Genomic DNA, 26,441 nt, shown 5'->3' with positions numbered 1-26,441 from the left:
TAAACCTTCAAGTCAGTTCTGGTCAGCTATCTGAAAAGCATCTGCCCTCAGGAGACAAGTCTCTGCTTCAGATTACAACTCAATAGAAGTGCCCAGATCCTGGGCAACGAGAGATGTTGCATTAGATCCTGCTGATTAATTCCTGATAGCCCTTGCTAGAGAACTGTGCGGGCACAGCAGAGCCTCCTAATCCTGTGCTCTGTAAATGGCATGGGACTGTGCCATGATTGTACTGCTCCTGCCCTCTCCTATAAAAGGCCATTTTTCTGTCAGGAACTGTGTTGCAGAAAGAACCACGATGGCTTTAGGTGGCAAAGAGTCAAGGACAAGCCTAAGCATAACGTGCTCTCTCATGCAGCTATGTCAGGCACGGCTGAGTTCAGCGGACAAGGAAGGAAACCAAGACAGACTCTACAATGAATTATGGGGCTTCTACCGACACCTGTTGGCCAAACTCTAAAATATCCGCGGGTGATGGACACAGCTCTGCACCTCACAGGTCACTCTTCCCCTCTCTGTGGGACACTGAACCTTCCACTGGCCGGAAAGCAGAGGCAACTGCCACATGTCCTGTACTGAAGAGGAAGAAAGACAATGCCATTTACCAGTCATTTACTTGGATGTGGGATCAACATAACACATTATTAGAGTAAAAGTAACAGTCTGGGTTTATTGTTGGCTTATGGCCAGTTTAAAGTAGTATCAGATGGTAATTCTTAGCACTTAGCGGGAAAAAACCCCTTGGAACAATTCTTCATTTTGAAATGCCGTATTTTGAAAGCCTGCACAGTATAGTTTAGTTAAAATATGGCAACTTGAATGGCAGGATCTACTGAAACACCGTGATGGCAAGGAATTAAGTAAACTAGGTATGACTGCTCCTATGAAAGATGTCAGAAAATATCTGGATTTTGGAACACTTCAGCGAATATTTTAACAAGATTTTCAGTGCATATATTGTGAGCAAACACACAGCTACCCTACCTGTTAAGGCATTACTGTTAGTGCAGCAGAACAGTGAAAGGCCAAATGCAGATCTTGCCTAGGAAAGCCAGGCTGCTTTCATGTCTGAAAAGTGCAGAAATTCAAGGGTGGAAAGCTACCCAAGCCAGAAAAAGAGAAGCCAATGTATCTGTAGATGACTGTATAAACCTTGCAAACCATTAACAGCATTGGCAGGGGTAGGAAATGTGAAATTGTTTTTGCATGGGGGAATTTGGTTGAGGTGGAGCAATGCAAGGCAAATTGGCCCTGAGGTTTACAAACATGCCCTCTTTTCTAGCTTAAAAGAACCACAAATAACAGAGGAAGCTGAGGCATGGACAGCACACTTGGGCTTCAGCTGGTGTTGAGGGCTGCACCTCCGTGTGTTGCAGAGCCTGATGTGAGTGTGCTGCAGAGGCCAAAAGCTCTGGAGCACTGCAGCCCATGTGACACAGGGAGTATGCTCAGGAAAACTCCTTCCACTCCAGCTTGCTGGAAAATGTCCCCAGAGCTGAAGAACAGGTTATCCTGGTGCACTGCTCTTATGAATCTGATGTGCTTAGTTTACCCATTTGTTATTGAAATGCAACCTCTGTTGGTCTTGTGACTATTTACTGAGCCACTCAGTTTTGTAAACTTCTAGCTGGGTCTTCCTGGCATCCTTTAATTATTAAATAAAGTTCTCATTGAGCTGGCAGAACAAACAAAGAAGTGTTCCAAGGAGAAGTGTATCTTGCTACAAATTTCATTTTGTAAAACATCAGGTTATTCTTTGTGGCCTCTAGAGCTCATACAAAATGTAAAGATTTTCCTTTTCCCCTCCTGTAATCAATAGAGTTGCTGCTGCTAAGTCTGTTATTCAGGTTATTGATTGCCAGTCATTCCTACCTGGACCTGTTTCCTGAAGATCCTTCAGGAAAGGAATATTAAGATATGAGGTTATCTGACAGTGTGAACATGCAGCTCTTCTGAGTCCTGGTACACGATCCCTTTTGCCTATTAACATGATGCAGGAGGAGCAAGCCTCTTACTTTCACATGAAAGGTTATGGAATTTATCACTGTAAATTGCTGGCAAAAAAATTAAGTTGAATACATAAATACAGTAAAGTGAAAAACAAATGAGATACCAACACAACAAGTGTAAGGAATGACAGAAAATATGTCTCAATGTTAGATGGCCCTTTTCCTTGCATCAGAGAACTGTTTGAAGACATGCATGTTTGGTAATGCCATTATAAAAAAAACTTGCTTAAGGATCGCTTTTTGCCTTTGGGAAGAGTCAACACCAGGAAGTACTTTCAGAGTGATTCTGATTCCCTTCCTGGCCCAGCTAGGATTTATCGCTCTGCCTTTCAGTCTGGTACACTAAATGTGCAGAAATCCTTAACATAAAACCAGTTACAGGTGTCCTGTCACCACTTCTATCACTCCTGAAGTGCCTGGCTGCTACATCTTACACAGTTTAGGATGCAGTGGGAGACAAGAGAAATTTGCTCTGGGTCAGAAGTGCCTTTAGATGGTCAACTATCCAGGCTCTGCCAGCTGCTGAGGATTTGATGATACTCTGGTGACTGCTATTCTGCAGCTGCAGCACGATAGACTGCTGGATCAAAGTAATTAAACATTAAGATTCAAGGTGTTTAAGATGTATTTTTAGTTTTCAGTCAGATGTGTCCTAAAGCTTATCTATTGCCTCCCATCCATTGTAGGTCATGATAGTATAAACCCACTTGAATCTCTGCAGTGCAGTGTCCCACCAGCAGCACTAAGCCAACAGAGGGGAGGAAGATGCCCAAAGCCCTGAGCAGATGAAGCCCATTAGCACAGGATGTCTTAGTTTTAATAGGTCAAAAGTAACTCTTAAGAGTTGCAGTGGAGAATCTCCCTGAGATGCCCCTCAGATGTTAGCTGGGCAGCAGTCCAATACCTTTACATGTCACCTTTACATGTCATGTTTGCCTTGAAGAAACCAATTAGGGATTAATAGTGTACTCCTAAAGGCGCTGCTTACTTTAAATACTTCTTGACTTGCAGTTTCAGCATAATTAGCTGTTCATTTGTTTTACATTTCTGAGTCTCCTGTGTCTCGGCATGCTACATCCCACATGCTAATCTCTCTTTCTGAGCAAGATAACAGGTACATGCTTTTCCCTCTAGTAGCATTTGGGTTGATTTTAGGTAACTTCAGTGTACAAAACAGAAGAACTACTTCCAAAAGGAGATGGTAGAGGTACCGGTGTGTTCCACCAGCTTCACCAGTTCTTTCATTCTGCTGCTTCTTTCTGCAGTGCCTGATGCAGCACTGGGATCACTTCAATACCCAGCTGTTAATGGATGGACAGGCAGGCAGAACCGCAGCCTTGACCAAAATGAGGTACCTTTGCTGTGCTTCCTGCCAGCCTTCCTACAATGCATGCACCGCTTGAGACGGGATCATCTGCTCTGGGAGCAGCATGCCCACTGAATTACAATCATTCCAGGAAATTCTTGCTTCAGAGTACCCACTATACCCAGAGACAGTCTCAGATCTACTTGGTTGCTTCTAGACTTTACTTTCTTCTCATCCTAAGAGCCAGAAAATACAAGGTTAGAAGAGGGGAGCACAAGTGCAAGGCTGGATTACAGCTGGAAACATAGCTCCCTGATAGGAACAACTAGAAAACAAAACATTCCCTCAGGAAACAAAAAATTGCCTTCAGCTATCCTTTGTACAGGGATGTAAAAGACTAAATGCTGAGAAGTGTGTTCAATAAAAATACTCTCAAATACTTTGACATAGCTGGAATTACCTACAAGCTGTGCAGACTGTAGCACTGTCGCTGAACCCTGCTGACAATCCCCATACTTGTTTCAGCCATCCTGTGCCAGCAATGCTCTCCCAGGACCTACATGAAGATATTAATAGCAATTAATCTCACAGAAGCCTGGTGCTAATCTTAACTCATGGTAGTGGTGAGCTTTGCAGTCTCACCCTACCTCTGTTTGGCATGGATGCGCTCTTACCAGGCTTTATTTATTTTCATAGTTAACACAATTCTGGGAAACGCTTTCCTGCGCCCTCTGCTGGTTTTCCAAGGCACCCATTTTCACCAGATTATTACAACTTCCTGTAAAATACCAGTAAGGTTCCCATACCTCTCTTCGATTTCCTTCTGACTAAACCGCAGCAAGATATATAGGACAGAATCACAGGTGCAAATTTTACCAGTTACTTCCTTCTGCTTCCCTGTGACCAGAAAAATGACTACCGATTTTCATGTTTACTTACTGGTATCCTGTCTGAACTAGACCGTTCAGGAAATTCAGGCAATCCCCATCTTTTCATAAACTGCAGGCTTCTTTGAGCAAGTCTGCACAGAGAACAGGAGATTCCTTTGGCTCCCTTTCGTGTTGAGGAGAGTGGCAAACTCCATGCACCTTCAGCCTGAATCTTATGGCCCCAAAGTAATTTGTCAGTGGATCAATTATGTCCCTGTATTTCTGCCTTCACTGGCAAGACTCCTTAAACACCACTAAGATCTTAGCAATTGTACTAGGTTATTCCCAAGACTCTTCCAGAATAATTCTTTAGTCCTTAATGTAAGTTTTGTATATTCCATGAGTGTTTTCTAAAAGCTCAAGACTGCATACTGCTCTGATGCTCATTGGTGACATATTCTGGTATTCAAAGCCAGTTCTGCAGGTTTCGATATTTAGGTTAGTAAGTCTTAACCCTTCTATTTCTGCATTTTTGTGGCATTTTATTTTGCCCTATGTGTAAAGGCAATCTAACTTATCCATAAACGTAAGACCTTTAATAGTATTCTCTAACTTCAAAGAAAACTGTATGAGCAGTTCCCCATGGCCAGATGTTGAGACTTGTCAAATACAAGCAGGGAGGGTATACCCTCAGTGCTAGAAATCCATACCATAATCACAGGCTGGGCCAGGTCACAACTGGAATAAGGGATATGGCATCTAAAGAATCATAGCTTGAGTCACATAGCTGATACCAGGCATCTCACTCCCAACTTTGAGAATGAATAACCCAGAGTGAACCCTCTAGAATAAATTCAAATTATGTGCGCTAGATCCAGCTAGGGATATAAAATGGCAATAACTCTACCTTGTCAGGAAAAAGGAGGTACTCATTAATGTAACCAGCTTTAGTTTAAGGTTTTGGATGTGAACACAGCCTTTCTTGAAAATTCTCTCTGCTCTGGTTTTCCCTTTGCTCAAACCTGCACCTATTTTAAATGTATTAGCCAGTTTTGGATGTGAACACAGCCTTTCTTGAAAATTCTCTCTGCTCTGGTTTTCCCTTTGCTCAAACCTGCACCTATTTTAAATGTATTAGCCAGTTTACTTACTAAATGCTGTGCCAAACCTGTAGCCTCCATTACTGCTCAAGCTTGCTCCTTCTCAGAAAAAGCAGGAACAGCAAAAAAACTTCCAAGGCAGTAGGAAAAAAACCAAAAACGACTAATATGCAAAACACCAGAGACAAATCCACAAAACAAAAACCCCCACACAGCATGCACCTTCACTGTGAAATTATCACTTTCGTAAGAGTCCCATAAACACACTGCTCTCTTCGAAGTGCTGACATGACAAAGGGGCTGCTTCTTCTGAACGTACCTCTTAGGGAGACTAGAGAACTGCTTCAAGAAGTTGATGCCTTAGGTTTTAACTTTTATATTTTTCAAATCCTGTACTGCCTAGTATGTAACTGAAGTTTTGTGTGGCCTGTTAGCTGCTGTTCTCTCATGCTGGTTAGACATAACAAGCTTTATGGGTTGCTTTTCAAAGACACCAGGCTCCAAAATGTGTAAACTAAAGCCTAGAGAAGGGGGGGCAAACTTGGGGTAATTACATCATTAACCAAAGTTATAATTGGAGAATTAGCCCTGATATGTAAATGGACCAAACGTAGAAAAGTGTGAAGAACCCGTGACCCAGGGTCCATCTTGGGTGTAGCCTTTTGACTGCCCAGCATGTACCTTTGAAGGCCCTTCAAATAAATACCTCCTTTTATTCTCTTACTCTTGTCTAGTCTCTGTTTTTAGGTGGCCACCTCAAGGTATCAAAATCAAAATACAGTGTTAGCAAAGTCTCTCCCTACTATCCTCAGTGATACCACGCACACTCCATTCACAAGAAAGAAAACTTGTATCAAAGTCATGCCAGTGAAAGCCACTACTCGGGAATCCAGCAATTCTACATGCAGAAGTGAAACCTGGCTGTAGCCAGCTGCCTTCCCAATGAACTGTCAGGCAAGGAAACAGCCATGCTCCTGTGGCACATGCTCAGCGTCCAGCACACTACGACTCGGGGCGTCACAAACCAGCCCACAGCTCTGTGTGGAAGTGCCCACCTCCTTACAGGAAGGTCAGAACTGGTAAAGTCATGGAAATCTTTAATGTCTACACCAGCAGGACCAACACAGCACTGCTTCCTCAGCTCTTTAACACACAGCTTTTCTCTGCACCAGCCTGTTCTAGCCAACACCTGTCTTGGGTCACTGCACGATGGTAACCAAACACCAGTACTCAGTGGGAACAACAAAAGCCGTCATCTTCCAAGTTTTATGCGGGAAATCTGAAATTTTGATTGACACTCATCTAAATGTTATGATAATTTTGAGCACTTTTTAGAAAATGAGAATTTATTAAGTTCAACGTAAAACAACTACACTGCAAATTATTAATCCAGCCCCGAGCTGGAGCATTAGGCAAGTACAGTCAGCTTCTGAGGACAGTATTAATCCTGGAGTTACGTTTTCCATCAGTGCATTTCTTCAAACAATTACTTAACCTTCCATGAATCTCTGCTCTCAAATTTTCACCTCACTAGTGTCAGCTAGAACTCCAAAACACCCAGCTAATATGTCTGGCACCACAACTGAAAACATCCAATACACTCCATCTGAAGCACTTAGATCTAGGGTCTTCTCTTGGCCTCAACCAGTTTGTAGATGTGAACTGCCCCCCAGAAATGGGCTGCACGACTCTACATGTACCTTCAGGCATAGCCATGACTACTCTGCCACACATTCCACTGATGATATTTTATTTTTAAGTTAGGCCCATCATTATTTCAGAAGAGACAAGCTTCCTCCTGTTCTTCTTTTTACCGACAAAGGCACACCAGCAAACACATCAGCCTTTGACAGGTACCAAGTCCATTTTAATAAGATAATCTGCAACCCAGAAATCATTAAATCCCCCTTCCCATAACCAGTTGTAGGCAGCTCTCTTGGGAACTCAGAATCTGACTTGCATCCGGAAATGCATCTGCTTTGTAGCATTGTTGCTCATTCCTGTCTTGAGCATCCACTTTGACTTCATCCTCTGCAGGTACTGCATGTCACGCTGCTGAGCAGAGATGGCCCCTGCAGGGAGAGAGAAGGAAGAGAGAGGGATCAATGTCTGTCACCTTACTTACAACTTGTATGCAAACCAGCTGATCTGCCCACGCACTTCAGCAGGTACCTGTAGGTTTTCCTTGCCATACTAGCACTCTTCTTTCCACTTTTCTCTGGGGAAAGGCCAGTTCCCTCTACAAATACCCATGACTGTGATTAAGGCAAAAGGTTGTTTTGCATTCCAAGCGTGATTCTTATATTTTTAAAGTGGATATGGATCACACCATTGTTCCCCAACCAGAAAAGTATTCTGTCAAAGCATGACTTATGTTACATTATTAAATAGCAAGAGTAGTGGCTTAGACAGGCAGAATCCAAGAAATCTCAGGAAGTCACCAAGTATCACAATGGAATGAAAAGCTTGCACAGAAGCTGCACTGCATTTTAGAAACAAGCTTCCTGTATCTGCTGGGATGTCAGGAATTAAAATGAACCAAGTGGAAGACAAACTACCGCATAAACCCCACGTGTAAAGCAAAGTCGACCTCTGGAAGAGTAGAGTGCTGACATCCCAGAGCCCTCTCCTCTGCAAAGCCCTCCTGTTGTCACTCACCTGCCTGCCCCGTCCAGCCCAAGGCTCGGTACTGCTGCAGCACCCGGCCCACGGCTTTCTTGTTCTTGGCAACAGCCACGGCTCTCGTCACACCAAAGCGCTGCTTGTAGTACCTCATCAAGGACCGGTGACCCACTCTGGCACCTGCTCACAGGAGGGGACAGCTTAGGACCCATCATGAAACAGCTTCTGAAATGGAGTACTCGAGCACGTTGTGAAAACTATGGAAACCCCTACGCTGAGAAATGCTTTTAAAAGGTCCAGAACCTTAAAAATTTTAGGACTATTAGGAACTCAATGTAATTACTGTAAGAGCTACTTGAAAAAACACAAAATGTGCTGTTGTTCAAGAGGGCCTTCGCTCAGATAACAAACAGGCAGTTATCGGAAAATAAAATTTTAATTAGTGGAATGAGAAGAGAGGCAATGCTGTTTCAATGAAAGGGCTGAGGTCCCCTCATACAAAACCACCAAACAAACAAAAAAAAGCAAGTGAGAGTGCCAAATGCTAAACTAGAAAAAGGCCATTTAAATAAATTAATTTACTCAATTAGTTTACTGAGTTAAGTAGGAGCTGGCTCTCTACAAAAAAACCCCAACACCAGATAACCTAAGTTATAGCCTCTCCAAGTTGCACACAAATATGGAAACTCTTGGAGTATACCATGAGAGTCACATGACAAGGAAGAGGTAAAATGGGCAAAGCAACCCACTGCCCCAGTCCACATATCCACCAATGCTGAAGAAGCTGAACTACTTGGCAGTGACAGTAATAGAAGGTGAGGACATAACCCCGAAGACACTTAAATGCAGAACTACCTTCTCCCTTCCCAAAGGAAAACACAACAATGGCCTGTGCTGCATGTATTGGAGGCACATATGAAGTGCAGAGAAATTATGTTGTAACACAAACCCTGTACCTACCTGAAGGCAGGATCAGCTCCATGGTGTCATCATCATAATCCAACTCTTTCTCTGCCGGGCGCTTTCCAGGACCCTCCATATCTTTCCCATCCTCATGATCAGGGTAACTGCTCCTGTGGAAGAGCAGCAGTACATGGTTTGTACATGGAGAGCAACCACAGCTATCCAGACACACCAGGCACAGCTACAGCAAAGTACAAGCATTGTCACGTTTCACCTGCCTTGGTCTGAGACTTCCTCCCAGCAGCACTCTGCCCTGAAGAGAGCCTGGAGACAAGGAACCCCTTTCCTCCACCCTGTTCTGCAACTCAGCACAGCTCTGCTGCTGCACTCTTAACAGTGACTTACGGTGAAAAGCCACCACAGTGCAGGCCACCAGCTCTGCACAGCTACTGAATAAGTGCTCCCAGAAGCTCCACCTGTCACCATAATAGGAGGTATTTCTAACCAAAATGAACACAGCTTAGGATAAGCTGTAAGAAGTTCAACAAGAGGCCTCTAAGTCACAGCAGACCTGCTCAACTCCAGCTACCCAACAAAAATTATGTAAGAAACCCCACAGTAGGTGTTAAGTCCACAATTTGCCTAAAAGGTAATGGGAAAGACAGTTATGTCCTTTTATGGCCTTTGCTGGTGCACTGAAATCTAAATTCAGTAACAGCAAACCTACAGAAGAGAACTCAAAATATACTTTGATGTAGGACTGGTAATAATGGTCACAGAAGACAACCAATCATGTTGTTACGCTTACCTAAAAGAGTGGGGAACCAGCACTGCAAAGTAAGTACCGGAACACAAAACACCACTAAATTTAAGAATGAGTAATAGTTTCTGATGCAATATTTAACTGTCCTTTTGTCTGTCCCCACCTGTGTCCCACTCGAAGAGAAATGTCCTCACCTAAAATCATAGAAATCCGCAAATTCCAGGGCAGCATCTCCATCTGTGAAGAGTTTGCAGTGGCTTTTATCATTCATGTGAGCCTGGACTGCTTCTGTAGAGTAGAAGGATTTCCCCTTTTCATTGCACCAGATGCAGATTTTTCCAATGCCAACTTTCTCTCCTGCAGAAAACATTGGCACTTCTATTGGTCTGAACAAAATCTCCCTGGTCAGTAATTAACATTTCTGTGACAAAGCCTTCCCAGCTTGCAGGCAGAGAGACTGAAGAGGAGCCTTGAGCCCTTAATTTCCAGGATAGCCCTGCTATTCCTATACTTTGACCATATGGCCCCATCAGGGACATGTCTGTGCATTTAAAGATGTCTTGTGACAAGGTATGGGTCATCCAGCATTCTCAATAATACATTTTGCACTTTCAATACATTTTTCTATCTAATACTCCGAAATTATTTTATTCTCATCATTACTTTTAGACTTGAAGGAAGACACATTTTTCTTCCTAGCTTTTAGCTCTCCCAAAAGCACTGTAAACCAGAGACAAATACTTGTGACTCACTGGCAGGACAACACAGTTCATATACATGCTTCAGCAACAGAATTTTGTCCCAAATTTCATATTATCTGAACAACTTTCTCAACATCAGAAAACTATGTGAGACTTACAGGGTACATGACCATGTTTGCTCAGCCAAGTTTTCTCTCATTCTCCCTGGAAAGCCTGTGGTCCTGCTCATGATCAAAATACTGACAGCACTCAGACAAAAAAAAATAAGCAACACAAACCAAACCATTTGATGTCATATCCAAATGAAAATAAGCACTATCAGAATATAATTATCCTGATAAAAAAATTAGAGAACATTTAGTCATACCAAGATACTTGATTAGTCCTCTGAGATCCACAAGGTACTCTATGTCTGGAATAAAGAAGCTGTGGATTTTTGTCATATGTGCCACATTTTTTGTGAGAGATCTTGAGTGATGGGGACAGAACAAGCAGTCTGTGACTGGTATGGCCCCGACAGCAGGAATGCTTTCGGCCTCTGCCTGTTTCTCCTCCTCCTCTTCTTCTTCTTCTTCTTCCATACTTTCCATCTCTTCGTCGGAGCCAATGTCTTCATCAGAATCCATATCTTCCCAGTCTTTTGAAGGAAGTTTTAAAAAAATATATTTATTTTATATGATTACTTTTCCCAAGCAAATTAAGTCCCAATTAAGTTAGAGAAAGCCATCGTAGAAAATACTGCATTTTCTGTTCTTACTGCTAAGTGCGACACAGTCACTCCCAGGTGCAAGAATTTACCATTGCCAGTAAAAGACATTTCTTTTTAAGATGCATGGCTAAGCACAAGGCTGCTCATAAAAAACATTGGCAGATTTGATACTTTTCCCCCTCCATTTTCTCAACTATTAACACTTTTCTGCTGTTTCCAGGCCTTAAATTTAATTCACCACAGCACAAGAACACAAGCATGGCTCATTGAAAACAAGACAACTCTGGCAACAGCAGGAAAATACTCACTTTCAGCAGTGAGGGAAAACACACTGCTGCTCACACACTTAAATGGAACATCCAGAAACCTACTGAGATCTTCGCAATACAATTTATGACTAACACATTATTACTAGACAGGTGCAAGTTGGCTTCTTCTTCAGGTGTTAAGATGTATGTTCAGAGGTAAATGCTTCTTCTTGTGTAGAACAAGTTCTCTGAACTGCAACTGAAATTTCAAGAGCACAGAACTGCTGCAACAGATGCAGTAACATGACACAGGGGTTTCAGAAGCTGGAATGAGGTTCCACCTCATTCATACCTGTCCCTTTGCTACAGCTCAATCACCCCATTCAACTGCTCCAATAGATGCATTTGGAGCTGCACTGTCAACTACAGCACTGAAAGCACCCAGGTTAAAAATAACCTTTTTCTGGAAATTCTGAACCTCTGATCTTTTCAGCTTTCTGCTTTCCAGGCTGACCTCCAACACAGAGCTGTATTCACAAGAACAGACCACTGGGGTGGCAACTCTTGAACAGATTTCAACATGGACGTCAACATGCTAAGAAGTGATGCCACATGGTCAGGCTAAAGAGCAAACTTTCTCCCCTGATCTTGGTGGGCAGAGGGAAACAAAACCAACCACAGTCTCCCCTCCCTTCAACAGATCACCAAATGAGTTGGGACAACAGCAAATTATCATAACTGGATTTTTGTCCATTTCTTTTTCAGAAGTAGTTTTAGGGCAACCTGTTACATTAGCCCTCTTTAAAGGAAACTTCGAAATTTTATGTGGGAAATAGTGCTCATATTAGTGACTACTTATGTTCAACCTTTACATGCATTAGTGTCTGTCTATAAGCTGAACAGCTGGCAGTTCAGACATAACACAGTCCTTGACTGCAAACATAGGCCAACCTTAATTCCTTTGTTAAACTGAAAATTTAATCAACAGCAAGACCTTTTGTCATGGAAAATGCTGCACTGCTACAGAAGTAGGAGAAAGCTTTTGCTCAAACCATAGCTTACCCTAAGCCATCTTCTGTCAGTGTGTTTATTGCCTTACCTTCTTCGTTATCCTCTTCTTCCTCTGCTTGTTGCTTGGCCAGCTTCCTTGCTTGCTGTTCAAACCACTGCAGTCGTGGAGGTATTTCTGGTCGTTCTCTGCTCTGGGACAAGCTGGCGCTTTCCCTGGAAACCGGAGAGCTACTCGCATTACTGGGAGGTAGAGGTGTCTTCTTTGGAGACGAAGATGGCTGGGCTCTGATGGCTTGCTGAATAGCTGTGTTCATTTCGTCTTTATTTATGCTCTCTGGGGCCAGCCCCTTTTCCAGGTTCTTCTCATTTAATATTTTCACCTTCTTGCTGACAGCTTGAACAGCTTTCTTCTCCAGCTCCAGGTGCTTCTTGGACTTCAGGTGATTCTCGTAGGCATTGAAGGTGGAGAACCTCTTGCTGCACACTGTGCAGTAAGTGGCAGTGATTTTGTTCTGCTCCTCTGCTACTGCTCTCTGTGCCAGGACTCTCTCCTGGAAATTCTCAGCAGTGACAGGAGGCATGTCAGCAACTTTACGCTTCAGGTTGTACCTGTGCCAGTCGGTTTTGTAGTGGGCACGCTGAATGTCACCATCCTTGAAAGCCACACGGCAAGTGATGCAAGTGTAGGTGGCCATTACTAGAAAGTGGGAAAAAATAATATCATGCTAAAAAATTAAGTAACAGACACAAAAAAAAAAGTCCCAACACAACATCCTGACAACCTTCTTGTAAGGCAGTGCCAGAAACACAGTTCTTGCACAGAATTAAATTTATTAAACACCAGCAGCAGCAATGAGTGTGGTATGCATGGGTAGGAGCAAGAGAAGAAACTTATAAATAAAAGACTTTGAGGTTACTTGTACCACAGCAACAGTTGAGCATCCCAGCTCTGGATGCAGAACCCACTGGGCCTGTTGGGATTGGGATGCAGGAGAGGGCTCCTAGCCAGAGCAACAGTATTTCAAAAGCTCTACACTTTTCACTGAAAATCAGTGACTAAAGGGTCTTAACAAGCTCATGTTCTGCCAACTCTAAGATTTTGAGGAGACCAGTGATTGATGAAATAAGGGTAAAAAGGGTAAACCTGCTTACAGGCCTATTTTCTATTTTCCACAGCCTTATTAAATAGAAAAAAAAAAAAGTTACTGCATTTAAAAATAAAGCCTTCTTAGCTCTTTTGGAGCAGTGCATGTAGTGTTGACAGCACTTTACCCTGCAGAGCTGTTCATCTGGAGATGCAGTCAGTCATGCCTAGATCTAGCACTTGAAGCCACTGCTAATCCTGCTCTCTCTCCACTTCCCACCGCACAGCCGAGCCGTGTTACCGGGGCTGCGAGAGGACAACTGCAGAGCACTGACCTGTCAGTGAAGCTGTCCCTTCCAAACCCATACATTTCCTTCCTTCTTAGTGCTTAATGAAACTTAGCTTTTTTTCTTTTTTTTTTAAACAAAGTTGATGGAATCTCTTGAATGCTCCAAAAGCAAAGAGCAAAACGCATCATCTGGAGATCACAGAAAACACCCGCATCTTTTAACTGATTTAGAAAAACTATGGTTTAAGATGGAGAGAAAAGAAATAATACATCAGGGTGAGGGGGTCTGAAAGCAGGTAGAGGAAGAGCAGCCCCTCCCAAAAGGTACTAAAAGGGAGAAGCAGTGGCAGAAGTCATAAACGTATGGAGTCAAAACACACGTTATAGAACGCTCATTCCCTGGAACCACCGGGCTCCTTACTTATTACTACTTGTACTATCTGCAGTGCTACAGTGACAGGGGGGATGCAGAAAATAAAGGCCATATTATTTTATCTGAAGTACTATAAGCATCTCTTCAGTGTAGCAGATGCTTTTTGTGGTTCAGAGAAAAACATACTCTCTGCCCACTGAGGGATCCCGAGTATTCCTGAGGCGCTCCCTGCCCCTCTCCCCGCCCAAGCACCAATCCTGCTGCCATAAACCACTGACGCACAGCCACGCTGGCTGCTAGTGACAAACTCCTTGCAGGAACCCGCGGCAGAAGACTCCGTTCTGGTCTGTGACGGGCAGACAGGCTACACGCTACCTTAACACGGGGGTGTGTAAAACACCCAACCTCCCCCCGCTCCGCCCCACCCAAAAGAAAGCAGCTCAGAAGACGTGTGGAACCAGGAGAATCTAAAGCCACAAACCTTCCCCTCTGACGCGGAGACGTGTTTACAACTCAAACACCATAAAGCAGAGAAATCCCGTGTAGTTACACAACACGTTCCCACAACCCGCCTGCATTCTCCCCTCCCAATTTAAGCCACAGGATCGAAGCCTCAAGTCCTACCTTGTGTGGGGCTCAGGAAAGCGAAATCCCAGGCACTCACAAGCCCGCAGCACAGCCAAATCCTTCCAGGCAAATCGCGATCTCCCCTGAGGCTCTTTTTTGCAGCTGATTTTTAGCTGCCTTCGGTTGGATTTAAAATGCGTCCGTGTCCCTAATTCCGGGACGAGGCAGGCGTTTACTACATGGACAACAAAAAATCGGGCAAAACCTATAGAGAAACAAAATAAAATAAAACAAAACAAGAGATAAGACGGGACGCAGGCGGCAGCCGGGAGCCTCCAGGCCAGGCGTGGCCCAGGCCGGGCTCACAGGAAGCCTGCATCCCAAGGGAGCGCAGCCGGCTCGGCCGGGCCGAGCCGAGCCGAGCCGGGCCGGGCCGGGCCGGGCCGGGCCGAGCCGGGCCGAGCCGGGCCGAGCCGAGCCAAGCCGGGCCGAGCAGGACCGGACAGGGCCAGGCCGCCCCATGCCATGCCAGGCCATGCCATGCCATGCCAGGCCATGCCATGCCAGGCCATCCCATGCCAGGCCATCCCGCCCCTCAGCCCCGGGACACGCACCTGCGGCCGGCGGCGCGCGGGGACCGTGGCGGGGCGGGGCACGCGGGCCGGAAGCGGCCGCGCGGCGTCCGGCGGGAGCGGGCCGCGCCTGCCCCCTGGCGGCCGGAGGGCGCGGGCACGGGCGGCGCCCGGGAAAGGCTACGGGAGCGGAGGGCGCTCCGGCCAGGGGCTGGGCTGGGGATTTGTGTTCGGTTGGTTGGGTTTGGGGTTTTGTTTTGTTTGTTTGTTTGTTTGTTTTCACAGAATCAGGTAGGTTGGAAAAGATGTCTGAGATGATCGAGTCCAGCCTATGACCTAACACAACCTTGTCAACACGCCCAGTCTTTCCTGAAACACCTCCAGGGACGGTGACTCCACCACCCATTCCAGTATCTAATCACCCTTTCTGTAAAGAAATTCTTCCTAATGCCCTACCCTAAACCTTCCCTGTTGCAGCTTAAGACTGTCTGCTTGTCCTGTCACTGGTTACCTGGGAGAAGAGGCTGACCCCCACCTGACCTCCTTTCAGGTAGCTGTAGAGAGCGGTAAGGTCACCCGGTTTGTTGCTACAGGGTTTTTCCATTTCTGGGAGCAAACACACGATGAGATGATGAAAGATAAAAACTAACACATATTTATTAAAACAATCAATATAATAGTTCCATGTTTACAAAACAGTGATCGGGCAGGTAAAGTGCTGCAGAATACTTAAATACGGACATTTTGTAATTCTCCAGTTTCTGGTTGCCCGGGTGGGGGTTACTCACAGACCGCGACGCCGCTCATGTGCTGAGAACAGACATGGAGACTACAGGGACTTTGTTCAGAAGGCTGGGACAGCCTGGAAAAAGTGCAGAACAAACACAGAACAAGTAGAACGAGTATCTTTTCAGATCCTGTTACTTTGGGTTACAATTACTTAACCTCCTCTGCATAGAATAGTATATTTTTTCCACTAACAAACAGAAGAATGGTCAGTAGGTGTGTGGTACATACACATGGAAACCCTGTGTGCTGGAAACGGGCGGTTTTGCACTAGATTTGACACCTAAGGCCACCAATCAGATGGTGATCCTGTCACTCACATGTACTGACACAAGGGGGAATTTTCCGAGCACAGAAGAGTGACCTGCATCCCTGCCCTGACATAGGTCGTTTTCTTCCATCAGGATGCATGAAGAAGCCACTGCAAGGCACAGGAGGGTGAGCCCTTTACTGCCAGGTAAGAGCACACACACAACACAAGCAGTACTGATACCAGGGCAGGATCACACGCTGTTACCCCACGGCATTGCCTCACACTGTGCCCTCTACGCTGCCCGTGTGCCTTTTGACTGGAAATCGCACGCAAGCAGGCTTTCCATGGAAAAACTGCATGTTTCAGAGCTATGTACTGTCTTATACCCTGTCTTCCTGCCCATGCATCCAGTTTGAAGGATTGGAAGGTGACGACCATTCTCGGGAAGAAAGACGCTGTGGACCATTGTGACAGGAATTTTTAAGGAACTGCTATTTTGTGGCTGCTGCTATAATATAGCAAAATGAAGTTTTCTCAAGGGATTTAGAACTGAAGGCAGTGTGGAAAGGATCCACAAAGGAGAGAAACATTTTCTTTGTGTTTTGCTGGCGAACTGCTGGCAGTGGAATGTATTGTATCCAAGCAAAGTGCTTCTTTCATGTGGTTATGTGGGAGGGAAGGGATTATTTCCTGCAGAAAATTAGACGTCTTTTCACTACCTGAGGAAGAATATTAAATGTTACAGAATTACATCCTTCCCATTACACAGTATTTAGGGGCTTGAATGTAATTGACTACCATGACAGCGGAAAAAAAATTCTAAAGACACTCAACTAAGCAACTATGTCCCTAACTTTAGTGATTTACTTGTTCAAGTTTTGGTTGTTTTTTTCTTTCTGGGAGAAAAGAAATGTGACTCGTACTGGAGAAAAATCAATCTATTTACCTATCTTGAAACCAGAAAATGGGTAATTCACAAAAAGTCTGAGAAACTCCTCCAACTGCATTTCCTTCTGATCTAATCTATTATTCTAGAAGAGTGCCCCTGTGTTACATACTTTTATAACCACAAGTATTCTTCATAAAACAATAATAAAGTGCACGCTGTTACAATGCCACCATTGACAGCCAGCTAGTCTGTCCTGCAAATCTTCTCCAGAAAAGCCTGTGAAGGACTGCTCCCTCCCTCCCTCCCGCCTCTCCCTGTCCTGCAGCCTGTTTTCCCCTTCTGGCACCAGTACTCCTGGACAAGGAAGCACATAGTTGTTTGGGTGTCCTACAAAGTTTCATCAGCAACTTGGATTTGTACTCTTTTTAACTGTACAGATTGTCCTAAACATGCAGCAAGAAAATGAGGCTTCTAAGTCATCTGAGAACTTTTTAAACTCACTGATGTTCCAACAAAAGCTTCTTTTAATTTTGGTTGGGTGTTTGGTTTTTTTTGTTTATTTGTTTTTTCCAAATGAGAAGGACAGGCTGGTGAAAGCTGAAGAAGAAACTTCGCAACCAATGCTGTGGAAGTGATGTGGGCCATGTTTTCTAATGATTTCCAGAAACTCAGGTGTTGAGATAGTGTAATTTTGAAAGCTGCATCTTGTGGGATCTATATCCAGCATCCACTTATTTCATAATGTGTTTGATAATGAAGGCACAGGCTTACCCTTTTACTGGTAAAGGACAGCAAACACGGTCAATATGCATTACTGACACAAAAAGCACATGCAACAATAAAGCTAGTGTCAAAAAATCTCAGCATCCTTTCTTTTGCTATACTCTTTTTGGCCATCTGCCTATTTTTTCACCTCAAAAGGAAAAAAAATACAAAATGAAGTTAATTTCAAACACAGGTTTACCTACACATAAATGTTAGTGGAAGATTTTTATCATCTGTTGCTGTACTTTTTGAGGGTCCAAGATAACAGTATTCACCTCTTCAAATGCCAGCAAATGGAAATTTACTTGAGCAGTAGTAGCAGCTGACATGGTCCCTCAACTTGGCTAATGGTTTACATCACATTAGAAAAACTAGCTTTACTTCTTCCTATTTCTTGGATTACTATTGCTTGGTATTGCAGTGCAGTTTTGTCACAGGTGAACAAAAAAGCCCTAGAAAAATAAGTTATCTGCTTGAGATCTCATGCCACTCACTCAGCATATGTGGACTTTAAACCGGCAAATAATTTAAACAAGTTCTTCTTTGTTTTAAATTACATGCCAAGAAGAAGATTCTGAGTGTCTTCTCCAGCAACTGACCTCACCAAATACTTTTAAGTATCTTAACATATTCAGCTTGCAACACAACTTTTGTTGCAAGTGGAAGCAGCTATCATGGGGAAAAAAAGCCAAACCAAAACCTACAGAATCTCAAATTAAGGAAGTGGCACCTAAAAAGCCTTTATGCTTTTTTTAATCTCTAATCTCTAATCTTTACTCCAAACAATAACTACCCTCACGTGCTCCCAAAAAGGTTGTTCAGTTTACACAATATTAACTTTAAACATAAAATTCATTGGCTGACTTCACATGGGCAATACTGCCAAGGACCAGACTCCATCAAGGAACACAGCAGGTGGTCAGTCATATAACATGCCACTTTACAATTCTACAGGCCTATAACAGCAAAAAACTTGGAAATGCATCACCATATCCAAAATAATTCAAAGGTTTTAAGTATGAAATCAAGGGGTTTTTATAGTGTTGCACACATATTTAAACTCGAGTTGTGCCCGTTAATGTGTTTCATATATAGTAGATGAACTACACATAATGCTAACTGCAGGGATCCATACTTTTTGGTAGGATTGAAGGAGGTGAGATGTAGTTATAATCTCACTGCAGTCCTCTGATAACTTGCCCTCACAATGTGAGTCATTAATTTGTTACCTGATTGGCAAACTAGAGTAAATAAACTGTCGATATCGAGAATTTGGCTCAGGACCCCAAAATAAATAGTTGGAAAAAAGATAAAAGAAACCTCTCCCCCAAACTGTTTTGAACAACTGACTTCCGCCACACATCTGCAACCAAACAGTGGATAGATAATTCATTTCCATGCTATTATGCTATTACATTGAGGTATAACTACCAGAAACATTAAACTATCAGTATTAGCTGATATTTATCCAGTTAATTCACTCTGCGTAAGGGAAATTATTACAACACATCTAAAGGGATAGTTAAAGCTTACAGCTCAGAATTTTCTTCTTTTTTTTTTTTTTTTTTTTTTTTGCATTTGATGGTATTTTTTTCTGTTTTATGTTTAATTTCTTCTGTGTAACCAGCTATAGCTTCCAGGTTAATGACTTCCAAGCAGATTTGAAAGGAAGCCTGAAGACTTTTTCTTTTCCTGGGATTCTGCTTCTTGGCCTTGTGAAAGTCCCAATTCTTTCTCAATCTGCTCTAGCTCAGACTGGTCAAGCAGTTCGAAATCATCAGCTTCCTCTGTGTCTGTCTCCTCGCTCAAACTGGGCGCTGCCTGTGAGGGAGCTTGCTGTAGGGACTGCAGCTGGTCTTTGATGGCAGCAGACACCGCTGCCGTGATGACGTCACCAGCAATTCCACTCATTAAATTAAAGGTTTGGTCACTGGTCAAAGGCAAGGACAACCCTGCAGTGGATGGTCTCTCTTTACTCTGTCTGGAAGCGTGATCCACCTTGACACCTGTTTGCTCTTTCCTTCGTTTTTGCTGGGTGGGCAAACCGATGCTTGAGTCATCATCATCATTTGTTCCAGCACCATTTTCTAAAGAGGGAAACTCTAAAAGATCTCTAGCGAAAGCTTCTTCATGATCACTAGGTCGGTCAAAATCTGTTACAGGGTTAACAGAAGAAAACAGTGTTAGCACTCACAAAAGGTTTCCCAAAAAGACAGTCACATGTAAAAATGCAATTAGTAAGTGTTCCTTTGAATACATTTACTAATCCATACTCTAGTAGGTCTCAACTAGAAAGAGCATTATGTGAAATCTAAAACAAAATGGTTTTGAGGTCATAAATCCAGCACCACAAATCAACTGGTATCAACTTAACTATTTGAACAAAATAATTTCTAAAGCTAATTTTTTCTGGTATCTATCTGTAATGAAAAAACCCATGCAAATCTTCAGCACAGCTATTTCTAAATAAACCAACCACATAAAGCCCTAAAATTTATAATATTTATTTTTCTTCACAATATATGTAAGTATGTAAGCATGTAAGGATGTGAAACAAGCTTTTAACATGCATATGGAATAATAAAAAAGAATGTTCATCTTTTTAAATAAATATATAAAACCAATGTAAAAATTTCTTTTTCCTTTCTTGGCCAATGCTTGCATTAAAAAGGAAACAAGAGATGGAAACTCTACAGATGATCAGAACTGTATCATGTTTTCAAGAGGATAAAAAGCAGGATGTAATCAATTAAAACATTACATTTTAATGTCTGCATTAATGAACGAGACAATATTTGTTATTAGAAATGTGTAAAACATACCGTGGAGTACATGGCCTGTGGAAGAGGCCTAAATAAGCACAAGAGAATACTTTCATCAAGTATTTGAATGAGAGGGTAAAAAAAAATCAGTTTGAACTTACTTTCTATGAAAAACAAGCAATAGGACCTTGTCGTAGGAGCATTCATAAGGGTTAAGGAAATAAATCCTAAAAATGACTCATATGTAATTTTCTCCATTTTCTTTAGGAAAGACAGGCTGGGAAGATGAGGAGGAAGGGTTGTGCTGTATGCAGAGTGGTGGCTCAAATGCACAGAGCTTTGACAGATGAGCCAGTCCTCAGATGGATCCCATTTGGTCTTGCACTTTTGTGTATGTCCCATTTGCTGAAATGCTCCATGGGGAGGAAGAGTTATCTTGTTTATTTTTCACTTAGCAAGGCTTTAAATACAGTTTCTCACACGATCCTTACAGCCAAGCTGGTGAGCGAACAGGGCAAGGGAACCGTAAGGTGGGTGGAAAAGTGGCCGGACTGCCAGGGTCAAAGGCTTCATCAGCAACACAAGGTGCAGCTGGAGGCTGGTTATTGGTGTCTGTCACAGGGACTGAAACCAGCACTGCTCAAGGTTTTTATTAATGACTCGGATGACAGGATGGAGTGCACTCTGCAAGTTCATGGGCAGAAAGGAACTGCTGTGGGGCAGGTGTATTTGATATTCTGGAGGTCAGGATGCCTTCAGAGGGACCTCAACAGGCTGTATAAAGGAACAGGCTGAAAAGGAACATTGTGACATTCAACAAAAGCAGATGTGAAATCCTCCATCTGAGATGGAATAACCTGTGCAGCAGTACAGGCTTGGGGCAACAAGACAGAAAGCAGCTTTCCAGAAGAAGATCTGTGGGCAGCAAGTCAGTCGTATGCCCTTGCAGCAAGGAAGGCTGATCACACACTGAGCTGTAATAGCAAAATTGAAGGCAGAAAGTCAGTGGAAGGGATTTTCCTCCTCTATTCAGCAACTGACAGTGCACACTGAAGTACTTTGCCCAGTTTGGACCTCTCCAGTTCTAGGCAGACAATGGCATACAGGACTGAGTCCCCTGGAGGGCCAGCATGATTATTTAGGGGGCTAGAGAACGGTAGTATGTAGATGCTGAGAGAATGGGCCTTGTTCAGCCCCAAGAGAAGGTGGCAAAGTGGGAATCAGTTTAACTACTGAATGGGAAGGTAGAGAGAAGATGGGCCTGACTTTTCTAGACAGTGCACAGTGAAAAGATCAGAGTAAACTGACACAAACTGGAACATGGGAAATTTTGATTCACTACAAGAAAAAAACCTTTTCATCATGAGGGTAAGCAAATACTAAAAAAGGCTTTCCAGGGAAGTTGCAGAATCTCTACAACTGGAGGTGATCAGAATTCAAATGGTCGCAGCCCTGAGAAACTTCATAAAGCTTCAATGAACAGCTTTGAACCTGCTTTGGATAGGAAGATAAATGAGATGAATGGCAATTGCTCTTTACAACTTATGGTTCTGTGATCATACAGTGCTGTCTATTTACAACTTGAAATACTAGAAAAATAATTTAAACTACTGATTTGGCCTGTAGTATCATCCTGCTTGCCATTTACAGTGAACTTTTCCTAGGAGAAATGCAAGATGAGCAGAGCAACAGATCCACAGGTAAGACTACACCAAACTACTGCTGTCCTTAATCTTTATTCCTGCAAAGTGTTTACTGATAGCTTAGTCTGTAAAAAGTAAAAACTTTTTTCTGGTCAGGATCAAGCCAAGTGCTTGAGAATCTTTTCCGAGTCTAAGTCTTCATAGGCTCATTGCTGGCTGTCTTCATTTCTAGTAGTAAAACCTAGTAATACTTTCTTTAATTGGCTGTTTAACAAGTCAAGAGTATTCACTGTTTCTTCCTCAGCTTTTCTTTGCTTAGCTTACCCACAAAAGCATTTTTAAGATGAGGACAGTTGTTACACAAGATGTATCCAAAACTATACAAAACACTATGATGAACCTTAAATTCATTTCAGAGGGAAAAACAACAACCCCGAAACCTTCTGCCTTCAAATTGTCTAATAATTTTGAGGTAATCTGCACGACTGGAATCCATGGATGATACAGATGAGGCTGTTACATACCATCAGATGTGTCTGTCTGTGGAGAATACCCCTCGGATAGGTTAAAGGTCCCATTATCGGTCCAGGATACTTCTGAGACATCTGTGTCAGACACTGACAGCTCTTTGGCAAAAACTGCAGGGCTAACCTACACAAAAAACAGTCCCATACAGGGTATTCTTATACTCAAAAAAATCACACTACAGAAAGCCAATGCTTACAGACTGAAAAAAGTCCCTCTTATATGTCATAGCAACATAAATCACCTCCTATTTAAGCTTTAACTGTAGAAACATGAAAATAGTATACAATCCTTAGAAGTGAAGCATCCCTCTTTGTAATAACGAAAAGCTGTAGTAATGTGGAGGTTTGACACTGGTTGACCACCACAATTATACTAAAGAAGCATAGAAAATTCCAGTTTTTCATTCTGAAAGTAATCCTACTGTCATGAAAGCAGAATCAGCCTGCAAATACGAAATACGCGTAATGTAATGAAATGAGTAAACTTGGACCAGAAAAACAGCCCAATATCTGTAAGACCATCAAAAATTAGCTGAACAAAAAACCCATTATCCCTTACCAATTTATTCAACAATATTCAGGTATGTCAGCTACGAATTTTTATCCCATGGGATATTTTTTTTGGAGGGTTTTTTTTCCACAGCAGAAAACCACCTTCAAAACAATCACTGTCAAAGTCAGGCTTTATACACTACTGATCAACTACTGCAATTCCTATTAAGATGAATTTTTTTCTATCAACCGGTATTCTGATTATAACAGAAAAACCTTTGCCATACAGTCATTTAGAATACTAGGAGAAAAATGAGATATTTGAGTGTTCTCATACATATGTAGAAGGATTTTATAGATAATATACCTATTTGCACTGTCACTGAAAATTATTAGACAAGCATTTACAAAAATATCTGATGAATTACACAGGTCTTCCATTAATGTTTCCCTTTTGTATTTTAACTTGATAAAAATCAACTGCAATTTCACTATTGCAAATGAAAGTAACCACCTTTGCTATTAAATTCTAATGTAATCATTCTACAGCCAATACAAAATAAACACATTCTTAGCTCAGTAGGCCAAAGAAACCATTACCTTGAAGGCCAGAAGTCACAAATACAGTAGGTTAATTAGTATAAGGCTAAAGGTGGAGACAATGAATCGTCTAAAGCATACTGCTTAGTTCAGGAACACGGCCTCCTGGGGAGCTTAAAGTCTTCCACAGAAGAACAGACAGCAATCTAGATAGTCTCCCATTATCTATATAGATTTTAAAAGCAAGACAGGGCTGACTGAAAAAAAGTCACCTTGGGACACAGAGCTGATATGTCTAATTCACTGTCATCTTCTGTGGGTTTTGTTTTTGCTGTTTCTGAAAGAAAAAAGATATATTTTTTATCCTACTCATGACAATGGATTTCCAGGTTCAGTGTGTGTTCTCTGTCACACAGCTTGTGTAGCACAATAACCTTCCACCTGCTGACACAGTGCATCATTTATGTACTATGCTACCAGGAAAACAAGCCTGACTCAGAGACTGGCTGCTTATCAAAATACAGCAACCAAAGTGGCAGAGAGAATGTTATTCTGAGGACATTCCAATAGATCTATTTACCTGCATTGTACTTCCTCCAGGAGTCTCTGTTGCTCACCATAATGTCGTCTGCCCTGGCAATTTACATCTCTCTTTTAGACTACACTGCTGGTACAATGCACAGGTGCAATTGGTTTTAGAACAGGCTGTGTAGCTATCCCACCACATTACTTTTACAGGAGAACATGCAATTTTCTTGATAGTTACATGTAATCTTCATTCACAAACCTCTTCTTCTACCAGCACCCACTTACCCTGCATCCACGGTCATATGGAAATATGCCTACAAAGCATCCTCTGAAGTCTGGTACAATGTTGCTCTTTACAGATAAGCAGAGATACAAATTTTGCCTCCTCTGTCTGAGAATCTTTTAAACCAATATAAAATGAAAAACACAGTCATAGTGTTCTTGGTTGCCTCTTCTTGCAACATGCTCTCTTCTCTCTTGTGTCACCACAAGGTTTTGTGAATCCATGTGGTGAACCCAAGGGGCAAAGCAAGGTAGGGAACTTGTCTGGGCTAAATTAAACTGGAGGATGAGATGCAGGAAAGAACGCATCTAACCTCAACCATTTTCCCAGTGCTGGCTTGTGAATTGTATTAAACAATAGTCTGATCTTTTCCTCTGCCAGTTTCACTTAAAAACTGAACAAGTAGAATAATGCATGAAAGAAAATTTCCAATGCATTATAACTTATTTCCAATAACTATCACATTACATGTAAGGGAAGGGGAAAAGACACAGGGTGGTTCTCCTTGGGTCTAGGAACAGCACATTGTATGATGAATGGTTACAAGAAATGCATGTTTTAAAGCAGATATTAAGTCTACTGACGTAGCACTAATTAAAAAGTGTAGGCTACCTGCAAATAGTGGGACTACACTACAAAGGTTTAATTACCAAAACTGGAGCATGCACAAAGAACAAATTAAAGATAACACTGGTCATATACATATTTTTCTTGAAATAGCTTTATTGCTTAAAATCGAAAAGTTTGCAGTATGAGAAAGATTTCAGGTGAGATACGTGAAATTTTGTTTTAAATTGGTTTCTTCCCTTTCCACCTATAAACTTTGATTAATTTGTAGCTGCTATCCTGTGGCAATTCTTATATGCTTATTGAGTATTTGGAGAAGAAGACAAACTCTTTTTGCTGGAGGGAGTGAAACCAAGGTGGATTTAGATACAGGAACAGAGTTTGGTCTCTTACTGAAAATTCTGTTATGTACTTATTTTGAGACTCTTGAGTGAGTCTCTCTCCTGGGCAAGTTTGCCTTATCTAAACAGAGATAAGCATTGCAAGCTTACAGCAAGTAGTTTTTTTCTGAATATTTAAAAGCAGTACATCTAATCACACACAAAGAGCTTGCCTTGTTTCTTTCCATGAAGTAGTAATTTTCTTATCATCATACCCAGATATTTGACATATGTTGTCACTCCTTATAAAGCTAATAACAGTAGCCAGGTTCAAAGCAAGAAGTATCTCTACAGTTGGCTTCTCAGGACAAACCAAACTGTCTGCAAGGTGAATAAAATGCTCTGCATAAAGAAATACATTACTTGGGACTATAATTAATTACTCACCAGATCTCTCTTTTTTCTTCTGATTGATATATTCCACTATTCCAAAATCTAGTTTCATCAGAACAGCCTTTATTTTGCTGCACAGTTTCTGTCCAAATTCATTGCACTTAAGGAAGGGACATAAAAAGGCACACAATACTGTGATAAAAATGAAGACAAAGAAAAAAAAGGTACTGAAATATTGCTGTACAAGAAGTCACTCAATAAAGCTTAAACAATGCCTTTGCATAAGATAACTACTAATTTTACATAATACAGTTAGTTTTACATAAAAATGCACTGTGAAATTCCCATGTCAGACACTTCTAAGGTCAAATCCAGTTTTCAGGAGCCATTCCCACTCATCAGGAAAATACCATTATATTCATATCAATTGACATATTTTTTACTACCAGTAAGACATGATTTGTGGTCATTACAACATTTATCATTACCTTGACTTAGCCTGATTTTGATATCTTGACCTGACAAACATGACTATGCAACATTGTGCCAGAATCAACACACTGAAAA

General features: G+C 42.2%; 2 protein-coding genes across 3 annotated transcripts in view; both read right to left on the bottom strand.

Annotated features, from left to right (window-relative positions):
• Positions 1 to 7,129: 7,129 nt before the first annotated feature.
• On the bottom strand, positions 7,130 to 15,215 carry ZNF622 (zinc finger protein 622). Its single transcript, XM_042048848.1, has 8 exons — positions 15,169 to 15,215; positions 14,612 to 14,819; positions 12,330 to 12,938; positions 10,641 to 10,910; positions 9,767 to 9,929; positions 8,867 to 8,979; positions 7,943 to 8,086; positions 7,130 to 7,356 (listed from the first exon to the last, which is right to left on the bottom strand). The coding sequence occupies exons 3-8, from the start codon at positions 12,934 to 12,936 to the stop codon at positions 7,229 to 7,231; spliced, it is 1,425 nt and encodes a 474-aa protein (XP_041904782.1). The 5' UTR covers positions 12,937 to 12,938; positions 14,612 to 14,819; positions 15,169 to 15,215; the 3' UTR covers positions 7,130 to 7,228.
• Positions 15,216 to 15,760: 545 nt separating this feature from the next.
• RETREG1 (reticulophagy regulator 1) overlaps positions 15,761 to 26,441 on the bottom strand; it is a 30,699-nt gene continuing 20,018 nt past the window's right edge. For both annotated transcript variants that reach the window (XM_042048737.1, XM_042048736.1), the window contains exons 4-7: positions 25,929 to 26,066; positions 24,056 to 24,120; positions 22,749 to 22,875; positions 15,761 to 19,972 (exon numbers count right to left, since the gene is read on the bottom strand). In XM_042048737.1, coding sequence (XP_041904671.1) covers positions 19,461 to 19,972; positions 22,749 to 22,875; positions 24,056 to 24,120; positions 25,929 to 26,066 — 842 coding nt within the window. In that variant the 3' untranslated portion in view covers positions 15,761 to 19,460. The remainder of the gene's footprint in view (positions 19,973 to 22,748; positions 22,876 to 24,055; positions 24,121 to 25,928; positions 26,067 to 26,441) is intronic.

The sequence above is a fragment of the Corvus kubaryi genome, unplaced genomic scaffold, assembly GCF_017639235.1.
Source record: "Corvus kubaryi isolate FWS band 111438036 unplaced genomic scaffold, C.kubaryi_AGA036_p1.0 68, whole genome shotgun sequence".
Classification (NCBI taxonomy): domain Eukaryota; kingdom Metazoa; phylum Chordata; class Aves; order Passeriformes; family Corvidae; genus Corvus; species Corvus kubaryi.
Note: the sequence above shows the minus strand (reverse complement) of the source record. Positions and strands in the feature narration are given on the sequence as shown.